The 24,603-nt window shown below is 44.9% G+C and overlaps 1 protein-coding gene across 3 annotated transcripts in view; it reads right to left on the bottom strand.

Annotated features, from left to right (window-relative positions):
* The window catches only part of enox1 (ecto-NOX disulfide-thiol exchanger 1), a 92,628-nt gene that overhangs the window by 33,075 nt on the left and 34,950 nt on the right, over nt 1-24,603 (bottom strand). For 2 of the 3 annotated variants that reach the window (XM_076746519.1, XM_076746520.1), the window contains exons 3-4: nt 3,390-3,527; nt 3,165-3,302 (exon numbers count right to left, since the gene is read on the bottom strand). In XM_076746519.1, coding sequence (XP_076602634.1) covers nt 3,165-3,302; nt 3,390-3,399 — 148 coding nt within the window. In that variant the 5' untranslated portion in view covers nt 3,400-3,527. The remainder of the gene's footprint in view (nt 1-3,164; nt 3,303-3,389; nt 3,528-24,603) is intronic. The other variant, XM_076746522.1, reaches the window with a different exon arrangement.

Genomic DNA, 24,603 nt, shown 5'->3' with positions numbered 1-24,603 from the left:
CAGACAGACAGACAGACAGGCAGGCAGGCAGGCAGGCAGGCAGGCAGGCAGACAGACAGACAGACAGGCAGGCAGGCAGGCAGACAGGCAGGCAGGCAGGCAGGCAGACAGACAGGCAGACAGACAGACAGACAGGCAGGCAGGCAGGCAGACAGGCAGGCAGGCAGGCAGGCAGACAGACAGGCAGACAGACAGACAGGCAGGCAGGCAGACAGACAGGCAGGCAGGCAGGCAGACAGGCAGGCAGACAGACAGACAGACAGGCAGGCAGACAGACAGACAGACAGGCAGGCAGGCAGGCAGGCAGACAGACAGACAGACAGGCAGGCAGACAGACAGACAGACAGACAGGCAGGCAGACAGGCAGACAGACAGCTGCAGGATGTCGGTCAGCTTAGCGGCTCCTGGTTTACGTTGGGCTCCATCAGCAGCTCTGGTTTATGTGGTTAAATATCATGAAATGAGACCAAAGCAGAGGTTTCATTGGATCCAGATGCTGGAGTTTGTGTTGTGTTGAGCTCTTCCAGCCCTGCCTTTTACAGCAAGTGTCACTCTTTGATTTTCTGGGAAAATCTCCACCTGCTACGTCACCCTGAAGGTGGAGGAAGAGCTCAGACCTTAAACTGAAAGCACCAACACAACAATGTCAAAATACTCCAAGACCAGTACACACCCTGTATTCAACATCCTGCTTCAGAAGCAGTACTGCAGTATCACCAGCAAAACATACTCAAGTATCGAGAGGGAAAGTAAAAGCAGTACTTCACTGATGTAACTACTTGAAGTGAAGCTGGTTTGAATTAACAGCTAGTTAACTATTGACAGCTAGTTTAGTCCAGTGCTACTACTGCTGCTACTGCTACTATTACCGTTGATGCCATTTCCACCACTGCTAGTACAACTACCGCTACATGACTACTGTCATTACTACTATATACTATTACTGCAGCTGCTTTTAGTATTTTTACCGGGCTGCAACATTGTTACTACAATACAACTTCATGGTTTAACATAGTGAAATATTCCATCCAGATTTAAACCTGGTACATCAAATCCACGCAGTATTACTAATGACTAGCAGAACTAGTGCCTCTAACAGCAGTAACTGTGGTGGTAATATCAGTTGTAGTAAAACTCTCAGTGTTCTGCATGTTATTGTCTCCTCGTCTAAAAGCTGATTTAGAAGCTTTTCCACTCCAGATCGTTTAAAGTCAGTGAGTTTTCATCATCCTTCATTAGAGCCATCAGCGCTCACACACTCACACGCTCGCACGCTCACACACACCTACACGCTCACACACCCTCACACACACTCGCACGCTCACACACACTCACAGTCTGCAGAAACGCTGGAAGTGTTTCCAGGAGAGAAGCCATTAGGTCGAAAGCCTAAAGTGTCTGTTTGAGACTGAAGGACTGAAATCTGCACCGTCTTATAACAAAAGCATAAATATGGATGAACTGTGGTGAATTTTCATTTTACCGTCCTCTGCTGCACGCACACACACACACACACAGAGAACACATTCGGGTCAGCACAGACTGATGTGAGATCAGGCCACTGCTTCCTCTCTGCTGTCCTCGTCCTCTCCCTCGTCTCTGTCTGTGACTCGGCGGCCTGTTGGACACTTTCACACACTGAAGGACTGACGTCTGTGGGGGAGGTCAGCTGATCCGAACAGCCCCATCCATCCACAGTCTGTGGGTAGTCTGAGCTGCTTTTATCAGCTCAGTGTGAAAAATGGAATAAGTCAAAAGTGTTTGTGTGAATCTGGAAACATGAATCATCCATTCACAGCAGATTACAAACAGAAGGGTATCTTGACAGTACTTATACTCCTACTACTGCTCCTCAGGCCGCTCACATGTATGTGGCACCCAGTTTATCAAGTCTGAGGTCTAGTTTAAAGCAGCTGTGACGGATGCTCCTGTCAGACAGCCTGAGATGAAGCCGGCATGACAACGAGCTTCAAATCTGAATTCAGCGGCAGAAACGGAGGCAGGCGAAGCGTGATGCTGCACCTGAAGGAGAGTTTAGAGAAGTGCTCTCTGACTCCACCTCGAGCTCCGCTCTAACAGCTCCTCCACCTCCTGAAGACACACTGGAGAACAGTGGAGTGCTGCTGGGAAATATCACAGAGGTGGAAAAAAAAAGGCCGACTTCTGCGTTCTTCTCCAAGACTTCAGGCTTATCTCAGTTTAAACACTAACACACACTTTTCTGGACTGAAACTAATGATTGTTTTCATTCTGGATCAATCTGCTGATCATTTTCTCCATCAATCAATCGATCGTTTGCTTTGGAAACGTTGTGAAAATAGTGAGAAATGTGGTCACAAAGAGCCCAAAGTGACACCTTCACCATGTTTGTTTGGTCCAACCAACAGTCCAAAGCTCCACATGAGTCCAAACACATTCAGACCATTGAGAGGAAAAGCAGCAAATCAAACATCTGAGAAGATCAAACATCAAATGATTCCACAGCAAAAACCACTCAAAGTTGCAGTGTGGAGGATCTATGGGCAAAAATGTCACATAAATATTAAGTAATGTTTACATTCATGTAGAATCATCTGAAAATAAGAACAGTTGTGTTGTTGTTTCCTGAGAATGAGTCTTCATATCTACAGAGGGAGCAGCTCCTTCTCAGAGTCCACCATGTCTCTACAGTAACCCAGAAGGGACAAACCAGACACTGACTCTTGACAGTGTTTTAGCAGCCAGTCTAGGCGAGGGCGAGGTGAAGGACGTTTGTTTGGTTGCAGTCTACAACATCACCACTAGATGTCACTAAACCCTCCACACTGGACCTTAAAACTGCTATCAAAATAGCTGCCAATCAATTTTCTGTCAATCCACTAACTGATTAATGTACTAATCGTTTCAGCTTTACTTGAATAAACTGTTGGCGAGTTTCATTTTTAACAAAACATCAGATTTAATAAATTAACTAAAGCTGTTGGATAAGTTTACCGGAGCAAAAACTACAATATTTCCCTCTGAGATGTGGAGCAGTACAGGGAGAAGAAAGTATGAGAAGTACCTCAAATTTGTACTTGAGTAAATGTACTTAGTTACATCCACCGCTGCCTTTAAGTTGCTACACATTGAGGTGTCAGGGCCAGAACATGGACAGAGTCTGCAAGGTTGAGAGGAGGACGCACCTGAAACCAGCTGCTGCCCGCCGATGCCCACAGGCATGATGCCCAGGTTGTTCATGGCCGTCGCCCAGGCTCCATGATCACTGACAGGGACGCTCAGGTGGTTCTGCTCAGAACCCAGACTGCCTACACCATCTGCTGCTACACCACAGACAAACACAGACATCAGAAACCAACGAAGAGGCAGGACAGAGGACACCGACAGGAACGAGGGGTTAAACATTCTACCGCTGGCCATCGCAGGTCGTCTCTTCTCTCCTCGCTCGGCAGTCCTCTCATCAGATCCTTCCTCTGAATGACGGAGGGATGGAGGGATGGATCAATGGAAGACGGGTTCATCCAGTCAGAGGGACAACCACAGCCCACCTGTGGACGGAAACGTGAGGGAGAGTTCAGAGTGAGGATGATGATAAAATCAGAAATAAATCCCTGCGAGCAGCGATGAAGCATCGAGCCAAGAGCTGACGCAAAGCCCCAGAAATCTTGAGCTAATTAAGAAGCAAAGTTAAGATCCAAGCTCTGCTTCCAACAGGGAGCGCACACACACACACACACACACACACACACACACACACACACACACACACACACAGACACAGACACAGAGACACACAGACAGACACAGACAGACACAGACAGACACAGACACACACACACACACACACACACACAGAGACACAGAGACACACAGACAGACACAGACAGACACAGAGAGACACAGACACACACACACACACACACACACACACACACACACACACACACACACACACACACAGCCTTTGATTCACTGACAACTTTTCAGCAGCGTTTTCTAATCTTTGAAAACACACAAAACTGTGCCCTCAACTTCTCTCTCTCTCTCTCACACACACACACACACACACACACACACTCTTGGACACAGTATGTGTGCTGTTAGTGGGCTGGCATCTCGCTCGTTACCACTTCTCCGCCCCCGTGCTGCCGAGCTGTCGACGCCACATGGAAAACATCAGCGGAGGAAACTGACAGGGCTCAGCGGCTTTGAACAAATCCCTCATTTCTGTCTGACAGGCCAAAATTCAGCCGCGTCCCCATCAATTATTACTGCGGCAGAGGTCAGGCGGGGGTCGAGTCTCTGTGCCCGCCGTGACTGTTCCTGCATTGATTTGATATCGTGGCCTCAGCTCTGCAGTTTTAAATTCAGCCTTCAGCTCCGTCGGTCACGTTGTCCAGACATGAGATTTGAAGTGAACGCACAGACCTTCATGTTCCTCACAGGATCAATCCTACTGGTTTTGGTGACGCTCTGACTTTTCAACTGACGCCAACATCAGGCCAACATTTTAACTAACGACAAAATAAACAAAACAAGCCTGTTTGTTTTTGATGACACTGCTGGATAGAAGTGTACCATGTGTTTCCATCAGTGATGTGTTAACTGACACTGGTGATGTTGGTCTGTCGATGATGTCCTGAAATCTGATGTTTGTGCAGCAGACTGAATAGTTTTTATCCAGACGCTCTTTGAGGACTCTAAATACCTTCAGTAAGCGTTGTTAAACAACCCTCTGGGATTTCAAAGATTGATGGGTGCTCATGTGTTGGAAAACTGGGCGCTCTGTGAGCCGTGGTACATCCTGCCTCCTGCCCAGTGCATGCTGGGAAGGTTCCGGCCCCCTGTGACCCACAGCAGGATAATCGAGTAAAGAACATGGATGGCTGGATTAGCAGGATGCTCTCTGGAGACTGAAAACTCTTTTTCTGGAGTCTTGTTCTAAATGGCAGAATAATTATGTCACATGACTCGATATGCAGCCAACACGTCAACAACACAACATTTCCATGGAACCAGGAACTAAAACTAAAACTGTTTACTTTATATACTCTACAACGCTTGGAGCAGCCTGAAGGAGTAACTCTCCTCCCGTCCTCTGGAGGTCAGAGGTCACAGCTGACCTGACAGAGAAACAGATGAGTACAGCCTCTCTGTGAACACGATGGTGTGTGCGTAGTTTATCTCTGCATGTGTCTGTGTATTAAAACTCTGAGCACAAGAACTGAAATATAACACAGAAGAAACACTGTGATCTGACGGGAACAACGACAACTTGCAGTTTCCTTCTAACATTAAATCTTTTAACAAACAGTCAAAAACTGAGACAGCCGATTTCACCAGAATCGCTGCAAACTGGATCATTTAAAGGAGCAGAGTGAAGAATTTAGTGACACCTAGTGGACGTAAAGTTTAAAAAGTAAAACATTAAGTTATGGAGCCAAAACATGATGTCTTATTTCTTTATCCGTATCTTATTATTGACCTCAGGGCTTCACATTTCAGTCTTACTGACAGCAGCAGCAGAGCTTCAACCTGATTAGTCTACAACTACACATCATCATTTAAGTTGATGATATGTTTTCTACATAAAATCAAAGTAACTACGGCAGTTAAATAATAATATACTTTTAAAGAAGTAAAAAGTACACCATGTCAGCACAGCACCACCCAGTGCTAACATGAGCTAGGCTAACTTACTTCCACTTTCTGAAGGAAATACCAACTGTCTGCCTAAATGCTGAATGTAATAAAGAGATGTCTTAAATTACCAGCAGTACATAAACAGTGCTGGAAAAAAGGCTAAAACCTGTCCTGTGTCAACGTTTGAAGGCTTTACATGCTTCAGTCAGCGGTTCACCACAGACACCATCAAATATCTCAAAGAAGGACTTTGTCCTCTGCAAAATGGAAAATTACACAGAACACTTAAAGCAGCGAACATGAAGGTTCTAATCTGGAGCCTTATTTGTCAGGAGGAGCCTGCATGTGTCTCAGGCTTTGACGGAGGAATTTAACACTGTCGTGTTTGGTATGCCGGACACATCGCAGCCTCTCTGTCAGCCCACTCTGCTCTGCAGTAATCACCATTATTCACATCTGACACCAGGAAACCAGCTGAGCCCCTCAACACATCCTGCTTTAATTGAGACTCAATCATATCAGTGGCTTTTCATTAATGACTACACACCACGCGATGTAGGTCACGACGCTCCCAGTTAGAGCCCAAAACGTACGCTGTCTTCAGATGAATCTTAATTATAAATGTGATGATTGGACAAAAGTTGGTAAACATGTTTGCTGTAGCTGCAGGCTCACAACAGATTGGCTCTGTCTGTATCTCTGGCACCGAGGAGGCAGCCAATCAGACGCTGTGCTGCACCACAGAGTGAGACAGAGATGATCACGTGTCCTTATAATACATGAACATGAGTGATTCTTACACACCACAGAACAAAGACACACGGGTCTGACACATACTTCATAATTCACACACGCTCATTCACACACACACAGGTTTGCAGGTAAAACCTCAAACCCAGTGTTCGCCTTTCAACAGCCCCCTGAACACAGAAAGACCAGAAAAAAGGTCCTCACTGTCAGGGTCTCAAGAGTCTCACAAAGGCCTCACAAAGACAGAAGAACATGAGCGCACACACACACACACACACACACACACACACACACACACACACACACACACACACACACACACACACACACACACACACACACACACACACACACACACACACACACACACACACACACACACACACCCTGCAGGCAGAATTAGGTCCCCGATGATACGGAGGGGGATTGTGGATGAAGCAAAGGCTTATGACAAGCTGAGGAGGCTGCTTCACGGCTCCACACTGCAGCATCACACAACTCAGGTTTATTTTAGGAAAGATTTATCTTGCATAGAAAAGAGTTTAGCCACGTTAGCTTATCGGCTCTCGAGACGTTACTGTCCGTCTGTCCACCGCTTTGGTCCAGACTGAAACATCTCACCAGTTGCAGGATGGTTGTGATGTGTTCAGACGCTCATGTTCCCTCAGGATGAACTGTAATAACTTTATTGATCCTCTGACTTTCCATCAGGTCAACATTATTTTAATTTATGACCAAATACATGCAGAAGGAAAGACGCTCCCATCGGGTTCAGCTGCACTGTGTTTAGTGCTAATTGATAAATGCTAGCATGCTAACACACTAAGCTACAATGGTGAACACTGAGGTGTGTTTAGACAGAAGCTAAAGTGTCTGTTCACCTTCTGTCATCTGCACCAACTCAACCTTCTGGACTGTTTGTGGTTTTTCAGCTAAACATGTGGTGGCACGGTGGAACGGTGGAACGGTGGCAACACTGTCGCCTCACAGCAAGAAGGTCCCGGGTTCGATTCTCGCTGCGGGCACCGGGGGTGTGTCCTCCACCATGCCTTCGGTGCCTGCTGCTGGAGGAAAAAGGCCTTTCTGTGTGGAGTTTGTTCACCTGGGGTATCCTCCATAAAATATACCCCCACTAAAAACATGCAAGAAGATCACCACCTGACCAATGGTGACACAAGGAACTGGGTCCCCGGGCGCCGGTTGGATGGCAGCCCACTGCTCCTGGTCTGCCGCGGAGGAAGGACGACCAGGATGGGTTAAAGGCGGAAGTCAAATTTCACCAGTGTGTGTGTGACAAATAAAGGGGATTGTCCCTCTGATTCTTCTTCTGATGTAGCACCTGTGCAGACGTTAGCTGTGAGCTAGCTTGCGGTGTGTGGGTGTTAGTGTGTGTTTGTGTTCAGCTCAGCCTCTGACTGAAACCTGAGCTCAGCAGAAACTCTGGTTCTTTGTTATGTCCCTGCAGTCTCTCTCTGATTCCTCTGGTTTGTGTGCATTTAGGAAGCAGACTGCAGAGGTGTTATCTCTCAGCGCGGGAGAGGAAACGCTGGAAAGTCAATCTGTCCATCCAACACTGTAGAGAGGAAGATATCTGAACAGCTGCTGGTCACAATTCTATTTGGGGTAAACAATCATGGTCTCCAGAGGAGGGCTGCAGTCTAACACCATTTTCAGGTCAAACACACTTTGGCTTGCAAACTGGCCTCTTGATTAAAATTAAGTGTGTGTTGATATTCATGATCTCCAGAGGTCGAATCAGAATGTTTCTGGTGACATTTTCTCTCGGTCACGTTCACATCGACATGTAAACCTTATATTTCAGAACTTACTGGATGGATTATTATGAAATTTACTGAGCAGATTCAGGCTTCACAGAGGATGAACCATCTGTTCAAGCAGCGGCCTCACGACAAACTGCAAGTTCATTTAAATCACTCGTATGTACTGACGAAGAACAAATCTGTTTGTATGAGAGCTTAAATCACCATTATTTGATCTTAAATCCTGATTTATCTGATTTTAAATCCTGATTTATCTGATATGAAAAGTTGGGGTGAAATCAGGTTTCCTGAATTTTCTGCTACATGCTCTCAGTCCTCCTGCATGAGCCCGAGCCCGGCAGGGAAACAGAGAAATTAGGTTGATTCGAGGCTTATGTAAAGTATGACAAGAAGCTGGTAGAGCAGCTACCATCCCCCTCTCGCTCTGACACACACACACACACACACACACACACACACACACACACACACACACTCTCTTTATCCAGGTAAGAGTCACATGTTTAATGGTCCACAGCAGACAGTTACTGGAAATCTAACCCCCCCCCCCCCCCCCCCCCCCCCCCCCCCCCCCCCCCCACACACACACACACACACACACACACACACACACACACACACACACACACACACACACACACACACACACACACACCTTGAGTTGTTCTGTCTGCAGTAACTGTCTCTTCACTCCACTTCATACTCGTTCGCCCTGTGTTGATGCTTCTGTGCTCAACGCTCCGTGTGTGTGTGTGTGTGTGTGTGTGTGTGTGTGTGTGTGTGTGTGTGTGTGTGTGTGTGTGTGTGTGTGTGTGTGTGTGTGTGTGTGGCCATGTACCATCTCAGACTGAACGACTTCCTCGTCTGTGATTTGCTCTCTCTCTCTGCAGCAGCTCACACTGCTGACAGGCCACACTGCTGCTTTTCTTCACGTCTCAGCTATTTCCCTTCACATCGACTCCACCTTGCTCTTCTTCTCCTCTTTGTCAACTTCCTGTTCACAGACCAGTGGCTCAGAAACGCTGAGGCCATGAGTCCAAAGTCACCACAACAAAAAGTCTGATTACTTGCTGGTCTGAATGCTTTTTCACGCAGTAAAAGTACAGCAGAACATTCAGCTTGATGCAGTAAAAGTACAGCAGAACATTCAGCTTGATGCAGTAAAAGTACAGCAGAACATTCAGCTTGATGCAGTAAAAGTACAGCAGAACATTCAGCTTGATGCAGTAAAAGTACTGTGTGTGCAGTAAAACGTCTCCTGTGTCTGATCTCAGCTCATCACTTTGTTCAGACTGAAGCTTCAGTGTCAGAGCAGCGTGTTACTGTTGGAGCTGCTGCAGGTGGAGCGACTTTAAATACTTCATATACTGTTAGTTTAGGCCAGTGTGGCCCAACGTAAGGGTCGGGCCCCTCCAAAGGGTCAGCAGATCAATGTGAGGGGTCGTCAGCTGATTGATGGGAAAGAAGAAAAAAACAAACCTGTTTTCATTTTCTGGACTTTAATCTTTGATTTTGAGTGAAATATTGATCAGTTACTGAAATGAAATGTGAGAAGTTTAGAGGAGAAAAGTCTCTTTGCTGGAACTGAAAACAGCTCAGAGACTCTGAAAGATGACGAAGAGACACAACTACACACTGATTATTATTCATAAGCCAGAAAAGTTGGAAAAGGCTGGTTTAATCCAACAACGCGTGCAGCCTCACAGAGCTGCTGTCCACTGTTTGGAAGAACAACGCTGAAGCTCAAACTGCTTGTTCACTTGCTCTTTTTATTGTTATTTGTGAGTAACTGTTCATGTCATGATCTGAGGTGGGTGACAACAGAGGACCTGACCTCGGTTATTCTTCATCCGCCAACTCGTCCTATTTTTCCCTCTTGTGTTCCTCCATCCATCTCTCGATCTCGACTGGACGATAGCGTTTCTGCTCACTTTCACGCATCATGAAATATTCACAGCTGAATGCATGTCCTGTTTATTATTCATGAGCTCACTTGACATCTCTGAATCATTCACACACACAGCGCCATCAGGGGGCGGGCACGCACACACATGCATGTGCACATGCGTGCACACACTCATATTTTCATGCAGAGAAATGCTCAGTTGGACACAAACACACTGATAAGCGTGCAGCGAACACACTCATGGACACACAGTGGGAGAGCTGGATGTGTTTGTGGATGTGCTCTTATACATGTCCACACACACACAGGCCTAAAGACGCACACACAAAGGATAATACGGTCCCAGCCAATCAGACTCTTCTGATGACAGCGGCATCATTTCTGGTACGTCACGTTCGTGCTTCCAGTAAAGAAGGAGTACATGCAGATATATGAAGCTTTCACTGTCACATGACTGCTCATATTCACAAGGTTTCACATGTTCACCGAGCGTTAGAGCACATTAGACTGCAGAGGAGGTCTCACACCGCGCGTCTAAACACACTGATGCTTCTCTTTTGAGCTGCAGTTCTTTTAACCTGCACATCCCTCCTGTTTGCAGTGAACTGGTGAATTTACAGACTATCACTGGATTCTGTTGACAGAGGAGAAACCTTCAGCCTCTGCAGTCATCAGGAGTCTTCTTCCTGTGATTTTCTCTGCAGATTCTTGAACATTTATTTATTTTTCCTTTAGAGATAACGATGTCCTCTGGAACGTAAGTCACACCAGATCTAAAATACGTGGCTCATGTTTGTGTGCTCAGATTTCAATGAGTCACTGCTGCAGCGCCACCTGCTGACAGTGCTGATGACAGATTCTACTGTATCTGAGGCCCAAAGACAGGAGAACTATGAAGGCACTGGGTCATGGATCTGAACAGAAATGATTTATATATCTTTAGATCACACACGTACTGTTTCACTGTGACTAACAATGTCTGAGGAAATAATCTCTACGTCCATCAAACATATGTCCATAACTCTGCGTGGACAATCACAGGAGACAGATGATCCTTGTGACTGCAGAACTGTTTTTAAGCTTTCTTCAGTATCAGTGTGGTCCACTGACGTCCAGCTGTCTTTACATCCATGAGTACACTGCTAACAGGAGCTGCTAACAGCTAATTCAGCAGCACTTAATGGAGATAAATTGCCAAAATATAAACAAACAGAGGCTAAAAGATGGGATTCATGAGAGAATACCTAAACTAGACCTGCAACGACTAACTGAACAGTTGCCACCTCTTAAATTAACCACCAGCTATTTTGATGATCAATTAAATGGTCTGAGTAAGCTCTTCAGACAAAAAGTCAAAAATAAGTATTTTCTGTGACAGTAAACTGAATATCTTTGGGTTTTGGACAAAACAAAGCATTTGAGACATCTTCTTGGGTTTTGGGACTTTTTTCACCATTTTCTGACCAAACGACCAATCGATTACTGGAGGAGCAATCGACAGACCAATCAACAGTGAAAATAACGGTTAGTTGCAGGCCGAAGCTAAATGTACCTGGATAACATCTACATGTAGCTGACCTTTCAACAGCACTTTCTTTTGCTCCTGTTGGATTTCCTTCACATCCTAGTGGCCAAACAGCGACCACTGAAGCTTAAAAGGAAAACACTTGTGAGAACCTGGCTGTGGTTTCTTGATGAGTTTTATCAGCGGCTGAGGATTTGGTTTGAGCTCTTTAAGAGGAGACACATGGTCCTGATCAGTCCCACATGCTGCTCAGGATTCCCTTAAATGAGAATAAAAACTTCATGCTCCTCTGCTCATTTCAGACACAGAGTTCTTGTTCATTAAAGTTTGTTTGGGGATATTCCACAAATTCCATCTGAGTTTAAAACATGGATCGGGCATGGCAGCAGTCCCTGACGGACATCTGTAAACATTTAATCTTCAGAGACACACAGGGAAGTCCCCTTCTCAACAGAGCACTGATAAATGATCACAGACATCACAGACGGATGGACCAAGTGTCTGCATCAGTATCTCACATCGCAAACGTTCCTGTAAAACTCCACATGCATGAATAGCAAAGACTTTAGTGGCTGAAATGGTTTCACTTCACATCGTGACTCCACTTTAATGAGTTCAGAGTCCATAGATGCTGGCTTTGATGGCAGGAGTGAGCAGATGAAGGGTTCGTGTCTGGGGAGTTATGTCTTCCTGCTTCATTTCACCCATTCAGCCCAGCAAGCACCATATTTATGTAACCTAAAAATATCGTTCAAGAGGCAGCTGTCGAGCTACACTGATGAGCTTTTCAGAGCTTTCAGCAACACCAAGAATTTGGATCAAAAACCGTAGAAACGAAGAATGTTTGAGAATTGAATTCACTTGAAACACCTCTGAAATGTCATCTGACCTCAAGCACCGTCACTGAATCACTTCAGGTTGCTCACTGATTCAGTTCCAACATAAATGTCATCAAACAGCAAGAAACCTTTCAGATAAGGATGCTGACTAATGTCTTTTTACTAAAAACTGATTAATGACACTTTTTTGTGGCTCATTTGATGACAAAATAAGCTGAATGAGTTACAGTCAGCATTTGTTTGATGATCATGACTGTCTACTCACACTGGCTAATCGGGGGCCAAGCTCAGCTGGTAGGGTGTGCACTCCATGTATCGAGACTGTCAGTCCTCTGCAGTGGCTGCAGGTTCGACTCCCACCTGCGGCTCATTTGCTGCGTGTCGTCCCCTCTGTCTCTGCCCTCTTTCCTGTCGTATCTTCAGCTGTCGCTATCATAAATGCTAAATAAATAAATACTGGCTAAAGACAACACACACCGGTCATGCCACGCTGTGTTGTGACAGATGAAGCAGTTCGGTACAGGAGCCTGGATGTGCCAAAACACATCATAAAATGAATACCTCTTCTGGTGATGACTGTCATCGCTGTTTGATGACATGTCACATCAGATGTTTCACATGTTAGCACGCTAACCTGTCATTGTTTAACATTTCACATCTTGTTGCACTTAGCAAAGTAGCAAACTGATATTTAGCATGTTCATGTAACATGCTAAACTTTGGATTGTTAGCATGCTATTTTTAACGTGTTAGCAGACAATGATAGCCAGAATCTCAAAGTGGCATTAGCTAAGGCCTTCCTCTAAGAGGTACCATCTCATTAACCTCTGAACTTAACACTAAATCAACATTTTGATAACAGAGAAAGTCACTTTATTGCACTGAACTATTGATCCTGGTCCCACTTCATAGTGTTCACGATAACAACACACGTCACTGTCATCGCTTTCAACTTCAGCCAGTAAAAAGATGCTTCAGGTGAGCCAGTGAATAGACATTAAGACCAGAGTCACATGTGAAACTACACTTCTATCAGTTCTAGATGACCATCAGGTTTAATATTTAAGTGTGTTCAAGCTAAAGCAGAGTGCTGAGTGGATGTTTCTGAGCCAATGGTGACGCTGAATAAAACATCAAAGGATCAACAAAGTCATCAGGCTCATTCACGACAATCCACCCACAAACTGTCACAGCTGACAGATTAGAGAGAAACTTCATCTGATCAACATCAACATCCTGAACACACACACAGACACACACACTGTGTCCATCTGCACTTTTTAACCAATGAATATTGTATCAGCTGCAGCGTGTGTGTGCGTGTGTGTTGTCTACTTCACACATTGTGTGTGCAGCTCATTTCATAATTCATTATGAAAATGCATCATGACACACTGCACATAGCGGCGTCCTCGTGAGGCGGGCTCTGTATCTATGGAAACACTCATGAAGTGTCTTTGGCTGGTGAATCCGGGCTCCATCACGCAGCTCTATGAGGTGGAGGTAGTTTATTAAATAAACATTGTGAAGCTCGCCTGTTTGGCTGTCAGCTAAAGTAAACAGTTTGCTTAACTTCCATCGCCTACACGCTGCTGCTTCACCTACCTGCTCCACAGGCACTGATCACGTGTCACACCACCCACTCTGGACTACTTTTACTGTCAGCCTTTTTCTTTTTTCCAGGCACTTCAGATTTTATTTCCAGTATTCAATACTGAAATGTTGTATTCACTGTCATTCTGTGAAGGTTATGATGTTCCTGAACTGACCTGCCAAAGAACAGAGAGGTCACACACACTGTGCTCGTGCAGAGAGATGTAATCTAAGGCCTGGCCATGCTTCCGTTTGGATGTTCATGTTGAGGACAAGCTGCCAGCTCATCACAGGGCGGACATGTAGAGAAAAACAAGCCCTCACGCTCACATTCACACCATTAAGAGTAGAACATTAACCTGCGTGTGTTTGGATGTGGGAGGAAACCCATGCAGACACGAGGAGAACGTGTCAGCCTAAACTCCACACAGATAGCCTCCAACCGGCCGGCGGCTTCGACCCGCAAAGCTTCAGACTACGGACTGAACGACTAAATCACTGAACCAAACCTTAACCAGAGCGGCGTGAGACTGCAACCATTCAACGAATCATTTCCAAACGAACGGCGCGAACGGCTGAGCCTTTCCAGGACGCCCCTTTCATACCAGTCATGATACTGTCACATTGTGTTGTCTTTGTACTGTTTTCAGTTGAGTGTGTGTGTGCGTGCGTGTGTTTGTGTACATATATGCAGTAATCTTGTTTGTGCCTGCACACGTCGCAGTTTACATACATATTTATTTTACTACTGTTTACAAGCTATTAAATAATCACAGTGCATATGTTTATGTGCATCACCTGTTCATTACTGTACTTCAGTCTAATGCTAACATCATTATCTGTTTGAATCTATTTTAAATACAGTCCCTTTTACTCCTTTTATCTTTCCTGATTTTCTTGTACATGTTTGAGCATTTGAGCCTGAGATCAAGACTGTCATTGCCTCACTGTGACTGTTGTGTATATGACCAGTAAAGTACTTAAATTTAAACTCTTTATCGCCGCTCCACGCTCTTCAATGTATTCAGCACAGAGCGTACAGACTCTAATCTATGAACGCGTGCAGGGCCTGCCATTTCCAGTCTGACTGGGACTCCCTCTTTACCCTTCAGCTGAGAGACAGGGTCATGGCCCAGATATCAGTCAGCGCCCGCTGCAGCAAATTACTTCTAATAAAGCCTTTAGAAAGGCACCATTAACCACAGCGACACACACACACACACACACACACACACACACACACACACACACACACACACACACACACACACACAGATGGGCTGTAGTCTTGGCAGCAAATCCAATCTGCTCCAATCAAATCATTGTCCAGAGAAACAGGCCAGCTTAGACCCCATAATGATGACTGAAAGAAGGGTAGCATTTTGCATTTAACATTCAAATAGCCATCAGCATACAAACTGCAGAAAGTGAAAACATGTTGGCAGGTTTTCTGTAGCTGATCAAAGACCACAGCTGGTTTCAGTGAGTCTCCGCTCTGCTGCGAGACAAGTCGGCCAGAGACGAGCTGCTGCTGTGTTAGCTTGACATGTATGCAGGGCAGGGTGTGATTCATCAGCTGATAGAGAGAAAATAATCCACAACAATTTTTATAAACTGTGACGAGGAAATTCAGCACTAAAAGGCTCAAAGGGCTAATCCCTCTGTTCCATGTAAGCTTTTAATGTGAAGCTTTATCGATTGTAGCTGTAATTGTACAGTGATTGAAAAAAACGGCAAACTAGCAGTGACAACATTTGGATAAATCTCTCAGTGAAGTCATTATTAAGCAAAAGGTGTCAAACATTTCTGTGCTCCATTTATTATGTTTCAGCTTTGGCATTTGACTCAATTCATATAGAACATTAAATATTTTCTGTAAGAAGAACCAGGCTATTTGAAACAGGCTTTTATTTCTTATTTGCCCTTTTTTCTAGATAAATCTTATACTTTAGAAACCGGAACAAATATTCCAAAAAATAAATGAAATACAATGTGATAACTTGCTAATCGTTTCTGACATAATCTGACCTGAAAACAGCTCAAATCAATATATTTTATGTTTTCTCTCATCAGCTTCATTGATTTCTGTAAATATCTGCTTATTGTGAATCTGATGCAGCAACACGTTTCACAGACTGCGAACCTTGTGGATTAATACATAGACTCAGAGACACTTCAGAAAACTGTCGTTGTCATTCATTGAAAAAGGGACAATTAGAAGTGATTTGAAATAATCTGTGAATGAAAAGAGTATTTCTGTGGTGAGTATGACGCGACTGTATGCACATGGACTCAGAGCTGTAGAGATGTACATTATACTGACGTTATGATGTGAGCTGTTCATTCCTCAGTGCTTCATTATTAGAAAGTTTTTAGCACCCAGCCTCCTCTTTCTTTCATGCCAACCATCATTTGCAACTACTGCTTTGAGTGTTTGAAGATGACATTTTTATCATTTTTATCAATATAACTGTTGTCTGAAAAAGCTGCAGACCTGTGGAACATGAGAAGCACAGCCGTACAGTAAACCAATAAAAAAAGGCAGTTGTGTTTAACAAGTGCAGAGCTGCCTCTCGATGACTCCAGTGTTTGTTTTCTGTCTTTCTTTTTCACGTCTCCTTTTCCCCTACAGTCATTACCACTTCATCAGGTTACTGCCCCGCGGAAAGACTCGCAATTATCCAGAGCCTAAATTTAGCAGTAGAAAGGCTGCATCAGCAAGGGACAAGCAGCAATTAGTGCCTGACGCAGAGGCCTGCTCCACAGACCGGAGGCTACATAACATTCATTTTTTTGGTCTGCCCGTCATGTGGTGACTGGCGGCTGGTGTTTTCATTTCCTGTGTTGTGAGCATCGTGTTAGCCTTCAGCTGGGTTCAGGTTCACACACTGTCTGTCAAACTACTGCTTTATAACTTCAGGTCCTTCTCAGCACACATTTCTCTCTCTCCAGCTTTGGTCGTTTCATTTTCACCCTCACTGTGAAGATCTCCATTGGATCTAGTGAAGAAACAGTTCCTGTGAAAACAGTTAGTTCTGAGGAGCTGATAGTGAAGTGGGAAGTGTCAGAGGTCACTAACAATCAGCAGGCCTCCAGTGGAGAGCGTGAACAGCTTCAAGTACCTCGCTGTGCATGTTACAGAGGACATGGACTACACATAGTGACCCTGTGACACTAAAGGTGAGACGGCGCCCTGCATCACCTTCGACAGGTGAGCACAGTCGAGGTCTCTCCTGCTATCCTTCTACTCTGCTGCAGTGCAGAACATCCTGATGGGGAGTTTAGCAGCCTGTGGGGGGACAGGATGGCCCTGCAGAGGACTGTGTGATCAGCCGAGCGCCCCCTTCCTGCAGAGCCTGTACAACAGGACCTCCACCACCCAGCAATGGAAATCACAGCACTGAACAATGAACAATACACCCAACGTCAATCACTATAACTTGCACGACTACTATAACTATTGTGTATATTTTACATTTTTTAGATAAAAATACACTTCCTTTAATGAATAGATTCAGAGCTGCAGCAATTAGTTGTTTATTCATGTAGTCAACTGGCAGAAAATCAAGATTGAAAGACATGAAATGTTAGCACAGACCTTCAGGTAACAGGAGCTCCAGTACAAACATGTTGCCATGAAGCTTAAAAACCGTGCAGCCTGTTCTGAAGCGTAACAAGCAGACAGATAATGTTCAGTATGTGTCGGTGTGGGAGAGCACTTCATGCATCTCAGTTACAATACTGCTGCTCTTTAGTCTGTGAATCAATCCACCGTGGATTGCTTAATATTCAAGCAATGCTATTAGTGTGGCTGTGGCTCATGTTTCAAATCCATTTAATCCACTTAGGGCCTGAGAGGCAGGGGAGACGGCAGCGGGGGGGTGGGGGGGTCAATGCAGCCGCCAAAAGAAAGAAAAGAGACTATATTTGAATGAGCAGCAGCCTCATGTGTGTCTCAGTGACGAGAACATGGTGATGAACACAGCACACGGGCAACATGTCCGTCACACACGTTTCACTGATGCTAATCGAACACTTCTAAACGTCCTCAGCTACATCACAGTCTGTTCTAAACACTTCATTACATGTTTCCTCCATGAAAACACTGTGCGGTAATTTGACTTTACATTCGACACAGCTGAATTATTCAAGGGGCATTTCCTCCAACAGGCTGAAGCTTGGTAGAGGTGAGAAAGAATATCAGCCAAGAAACGATTGTTTCTCACCATCACCGACCATCAAACTAACCTCACTGCAGTGAGACCTGGACGAGAATCCAGAGTCTTCGCTCCAGGTCTCAAATATGAACGATGACATGTCTCAAAAAATGCATCACAGCTGATATTCTAAGAACCCTTGAGACACGCGCTCTGTTATGTTTTGAAACACCACCCGTGTTTACATGCATGCTATTATTCCACTGTTATTCTGAATATGACGATACTCAGACGGGTCAGGAAACGTTTTAACAAACGTCTTAGGACTATTGTTTTTGTTTTTGGAATAAAGGCAAAAAGGAATATTGTGCGCATCAATGTCACACTCTCACTATACCTTCAACTTTCATTGATGCAGCTTGGTGGATGATGAAAACAAATATGCAGTAAAAGACTTCATGCAGCGTGTGAGCCAACAGGAATCATGTTGTAAACAACACTCAGCATCCCATCCTTCAATGCTTGTGCGGTGTCAGATGGTAGCGAACAGGCAGCAGAATTAAATGATGAAGCAGATGTATCATCAGTGTGAGAAGACGAGGGTGAGTGTCCCTCTCGCTCATGACGGTCATTAATTAAGTCTTCAATAGCAGCATCAGTTTTAAAATCCGTAAGTGATGCAACACTCGTTTCCTGTGAAGCATCAAAAAATCTGTCTTGCTGTAATGAAGGTGACACGAGAGATGATACACAAGCTCACCACTGTCTGTTTACATTAGTCACGACACACACACACACGCACACACACAGACACACTGTTGAAGAAGTGTGTTCCATATTTGATGACGGTAATGATGAGTGACTATTCAGCTCAGCAGACTCTGAGCAGGAGACGAAGTGACTGCAAACACTTTGTTCATGTGAGTCTGATCCTGTCAGATCGTTTCAGGACAGGCTGTAGATTGAATCAGGGGTCAGATTAAAACCAGTCTGCTGGTGCTGGTCCCATCACGATTTAAAATCAGTGCTGACCTTTGAGGGGACGGAGAGTCGGAGAGACCAAAATACAGAAAGCTGTGCTAGCTTATTAGCATTTAACCTCCTGATGATGGTATGAATACATCTTTTGAATTAACTGTGTGGACTTATTGTCCAGTTAGCAACCGAGCTAAGCTAACGAGTTTGCTAACTGACTGGCAGCTAGCTCAGGAAGCAAGCAGGACAGTAGAGAGAGAAGCTGACTGCGTTAGCTCTTCAGACAGAGCAGTAGCATCCAGCTAAACATAAGCAGCATCAACACAGGAGGTGCTGCAGCGACGTCCTTCAGTGGGAACAGGCTCAGCCAATGAATGATGACGACCATGAAACATGTGACTTGAACATCCACTGAAGAGATGAAAAATGTTGAAATGAAAACATGAGATCTGTGTGGGGCGATGAGGAGGAGGCTGCAAAGTTCCTCACAGGAACGCATGAAATCATCTGACTTCCATCGTCTGACCTTTGACTGGAGCTCTTTTTATAACGTCATCTTGTTGTGCTCTTCTTCTGTGGTGGTTTAATGGCACCGACTGGAGAATTAGCTCCACCCGCTGTTTATCTCCATCGACCAATGAGTCCTATTAATACACAGAGCCTGACAGGAAGTGTACAGTATTCATTACTGCACAGCAGACTGAGGCAGAATCACACATCGTCACACACATCTCCAGGGCAGCCACTTTCAAATGCCACGGTGTGTGTGCGTGTGTGTGTGTGTGTGTGTGTGTGTGTGCGTGAGGGTGTGCGTGTGTGTGGGTGGCAGAGCCTCCAGCAGGCGACAGCGCTGAGTCACAGAGGATGACCAGATGGTGTTGGGGGGGGGGGGGGGGGGCAGAGATAGAGGGAGGGACAGAGAGAGGGTGAGAGAGATAGGAGGAGAGAGAGAGTGACAGAAGGAGAGAGAGTGTTTTGTAGCCAGCATTCCTCCAGCCGTGACTGCTCTCTGCATTTTAAACACCTTCCCTTCTGTCGCTCACAGACCACACTCTGCAGGACCAGCCAATTAGCATCGCGCACACACACACACACACACACACACACAGTAAATAAATTCTATACACAGACAGACAGACAGACAGACAGAAACAGTCCCACATGTACATTCAAGGCTCATTATTTTTATTTTTTCGTACAAAAGCATCCCAGAATCAATGTGTCATTTACTGAAAGTAAAGGTTAAGGTCTGAAAAACGAATCTATTCTGTCAATCATTGTCTTGATTAATTAATTAATCATCAGGTCCTAAAAAGGTCAGAAACTACAGCTGACCTAAAGTCTCAGCTGACATCCAATGGCTCGATTTTACAGCCCAACAATCCAAAACCCCAAAAATCACATTAGATGAAGAGGAGCAGCAAATCGACACCATTTAGAATCTTATATCACTACATCCAGGAGGTTTTTATTATCAAGCACCATCAGCAGGTCAAAATTTCAACTTCTCAATTATAAATATCTTAACAGAAACTAAGAGGCAAAGCTCATATCATGAAGAACCTCCTCCAGATCATTTATCATCATATGTGCATCATGTATATCTGACATCACCATCATCTCCACAGATCAGAGTCACACTTCCTGTTCCTGTCACTGAACACCAGCAGATGTCATATTTGAAATCACTGCTGCTGTCGGTTTTCTCGGGAGGACAAAAGTACCCAAAAGTGTGTGTCCACATACTTTTGTCTATGGTGTATGTGTGTCCCCAGCCGAGGTGTTATCAGAGACCACACACTGAACGAGACACTCCGATCTAACCAGATTAAAAAAGAATAAATGAAGAAGTCCAGAGGAAGTAACGATGACAGAACCAGGAAATTAATGGACACTGACTCCAGCGTGGAGTGTGTGTGTGTGTGTGTGTGTGTGTGTGTGTGTGTGTGTTGGTACAGTTGTGTGATCGCAGCCTTGTATTATACTCATGCTAAGTGGGCTGATTGACAGAAGCAGCGGGCTGAGGCAGCGCCGTCTGTTCCCGTCCTCTCTAATTACAATCAGGGAAAAGTAAAAGTGGCAGAACTCATCAGCGAGCCTCCTCTCTGCTTCGTAACTGCAGTCACAGCCGATACGAGGACGCCGCTCGAGGCCGGTGATGACTGATATCTTTGGATTGGACCAGCCGCCACAAACGACTTCATGCTGAAACATTTCATTTGAGTCTTTTTACATCTGAAAATCAGTAAAGTGGAAAAAGTCTGTTCAGCATCATGAGGTCACTAAACCACACTGAAGAAATCCTTAAAGTGCTGGTAATGGTGGAATGCAATGAAGTACATTTATTCAAGTACTGTAAATTTGAGGTACTTGTACCATTTATCTGACAGCTTTAGTTACTACTGCGCTGCAGTACTTCCACTGTCAATACTTTAAGTACATTTTCCTGATTATACTTACATACTTTCACTGATGTAACATTTTTAGTGCAGGACGTGTAACAGAGTATCTTTGCAGCGTTTTTACTTCATTAAAAGATCTGAATACTTCCTCCACGGCTGAGTGCTGGTTAACAGCTGTTTAAAGCCTCGTATCCTCAGGAACAGGCCAGCATTGGCTCTGTAAACAGTATCGGTCTCACCAAAGTGAGGACATCTGCCATGTTAGACGCTCTGAATCAAATCCTGCTTTAACATGATGTACCCAATCACCGAGACAAATAACATCCAGACGACACTGATGATCTCAGACAACAAGATGCAGCAGCACAGAGGGACGGGGAGCAGATGACGGGGGACATCATGCAGCATTCGACTGAAGGAGTCAAGACCAACAATGACTGCAGTTAAACAGACTGAATGATCTCAGCACGGCCAGACAGAAGAGGTCAGTCTGTCTGTGATTATCAAACATCACATCTGCTGCGAGCGCAAGGCCTCGAGACGAGGCGGCCAAAACATCTTGAACATTTCACTGCCGTGAAATCTGCTGTGGACATTCACGGTGCTCAGAGGACTCATCTGGTTTTCTGGATTTTGTGTTTTCCAACAGATAAATCCAGGTTGTAGGTCAGAAGTAAGAAAAAGAGAACTGAGATGTGTGTGTGTGTGTGTATACACACACACACACACACACACACACACACACACACACACATATATATTTGGTGTTGCACCTTTTGGCAGTGTTAGCTTGATAAAACCGCTAGCAAAGACAACAAGGTCAGAAACGGCTGTAATTCATCGTCCATGTTGAAGTAGGCACTGCTCATAAAGGCTCAAACATATGTACATACAGGTTGATGTAATTTGACTTTTTCTGGAGAAGGGTCATGTGATTGGGGCATGACGAATCAGGTAAGGACACGTTGAGACTGATAAAACCCAACCAGGAAGTGAAGGTGGGTCCCAAAATTCTCTGTTTGTAAGTTCTAAAACGGCAGAGCAGTGGGGACGCTAACGTAAATGTAGCAAATGCTGCGTGTGTTAATATGAAAACATTAGTGTGGATGTAGCCGCGGACAGCGTAAAGCTGTTACAATGTAAAAACTGCTTCAGAAAATTTAGCTGCTACGACAGTAGTAGCTTATCTTAGTTTACTGTTCAGTCAACAAAACACTCCTTATAGGATGTTGAGATCAAACAGGTCGTTACAGTTTGGATATGAAACGTTTTCCCACAATTAAACGAACGCTTGAACTGCAAATACAAGCAGCAGCCATCAGTGATCAATCAGCTATGCGTGATCGTATATATGACGTCATGTTTACAGCTCTGAATCCAGTGTGAACACAGACAGTGATGAAACAATGAAACAGTGGATCGGTTTTTTCTTTGGTCTGGATCAAATGAACCAGACTTCAGGTGAGAGAGAGACGTTTAAGATTCACTGTGCAGGCTTCAAACAGCCTTAAAAATAACTCAAACCAATGGAAAGATGTGTCAGGTTACTGCTGAATGTAACCGCACTTACCAATGAAAATCACACACACACACACACACACACACACACACACACACACACAGAAAAGTTCCCACTCTGTAGTGGTTTGGATTGGAGCAGCTTCCAGAAATCTGATGAGAAATCCAGATGCTTTGGCTTTCTGTTCCACTTCACCATTTGCGTGAGTGTGTGTGTGTGTGTGAGAGAGAGAGAGAGAGAGAGAGAGAGAGAGAGAGAGAGAGAGAGAGAGAGAGAGAGAGAGAGAGAGAGAGAGAGAGAGAGAGAGAGAGAGAGAATTAAATGTACATTAACCCTCATTTCCAAGCCCTGACTGAGGTCAGTTAAACTAAAGAAAAACACTAAGTCAAAGGAAGTCTCTCCTTCTGACTGTAGAAGGACACACACACACACACACACACACACACACACACACACACACACACACACAGAGCTATGTCACATGAGTCATTCTCTCTCCATTTGGGTCAATCACCATGTAAAGCTGAGCATGGTGGTCAGTCAGTGTTTGCTTCAGAGCTCCTCCGCTGTGACTGGGTGGAGAACACCATCACGGAACAATCCAGACTGAGCTACAGGCAGTTTCAGTCAGCAGCAGCTCTGAACTCTAAAAACACCACAAAAAATCTGTCCGCTCACACTTCACACTCTGAAGTGAGTCCTCCAGTCTGGACGGATGCACATGTCAATGTATGTCTTATTTGACCACACAGTGTCGTCCACAGACTTCCATGTCTCTCCTGGACATCACATGCATGCACTAGTACTGTGCAACGCAACATATCCAACAAATCTGGCAAGTCCGTGGTGTAATGTTACACAGTACATTTACTGTATTGTAGTATTGTGCAGAAATGCAGTTTTGAGGTCCAGCTTCAAATCAGCAGCCTGACAACAGCTTCCATTCCTTTTCTTTCTACAGCAACCACAGAGGAGACAAAGCTCCGTGCTGAATCACCAGGAATCCAGAGAAAGAAAGACTGATTACAGCTTCATCACAACACTGCTTTTACTGCTGAAGAATAGCCGAGAGTCGAGACATCACAGCCTCACCGCCAACTCTGCTCAATCTCAGTCGAGAGCTTAGAGTCGTTCTGCCATGTGAAAACACTGAAAAACAATAAAGTTTATTCAGCTGGGTTGGTACGAGGTGCTGTGTAGACACACAAACAAATGAAGCTATTCTGAGCGAAAGCTGCTGCGTCTCAAACACGCTTCAATGTATACACACTCATACATATTTATGGTACACACAAAACTACACAAACAAATCGCACACGTACGCCACAACCGGGAGGAGACACACTGAAGAAAAAGTGTCCTTGCGCTGCATGCGTGCACACACACGCACGCACACACGCACGCACGCAAACACACTTGTGCACATGCGCACATACGCACACACACACAGGCCTTCAGAGATGAGTCTCTGGTGATTCTTTAATGGAGGCACTGTTGCGGAGAGGCGTTTATTCAAAGAGCAGACAGCAACTTC

This window comes from Chaetodon auriga, chromosome 13 (genome assembly GCF_051107435.1).
Source record: "Chaetodon auriga isolate fChaAug3 chromosome 13, fChaAug3.hap1, whole genome shotgun sequence".
NCBI lineage: Eukaryota > Metazoa > Chordata > Actinopteri > Chaetodontiformes > Chaetodontidae > Chaetodon > Chaetodon auriga.
The sequence above is the reverse complement of the archived record's forward strand: the minus strand, read 5'-3'. Positions and strand labels throughout refer to the sequence as shown.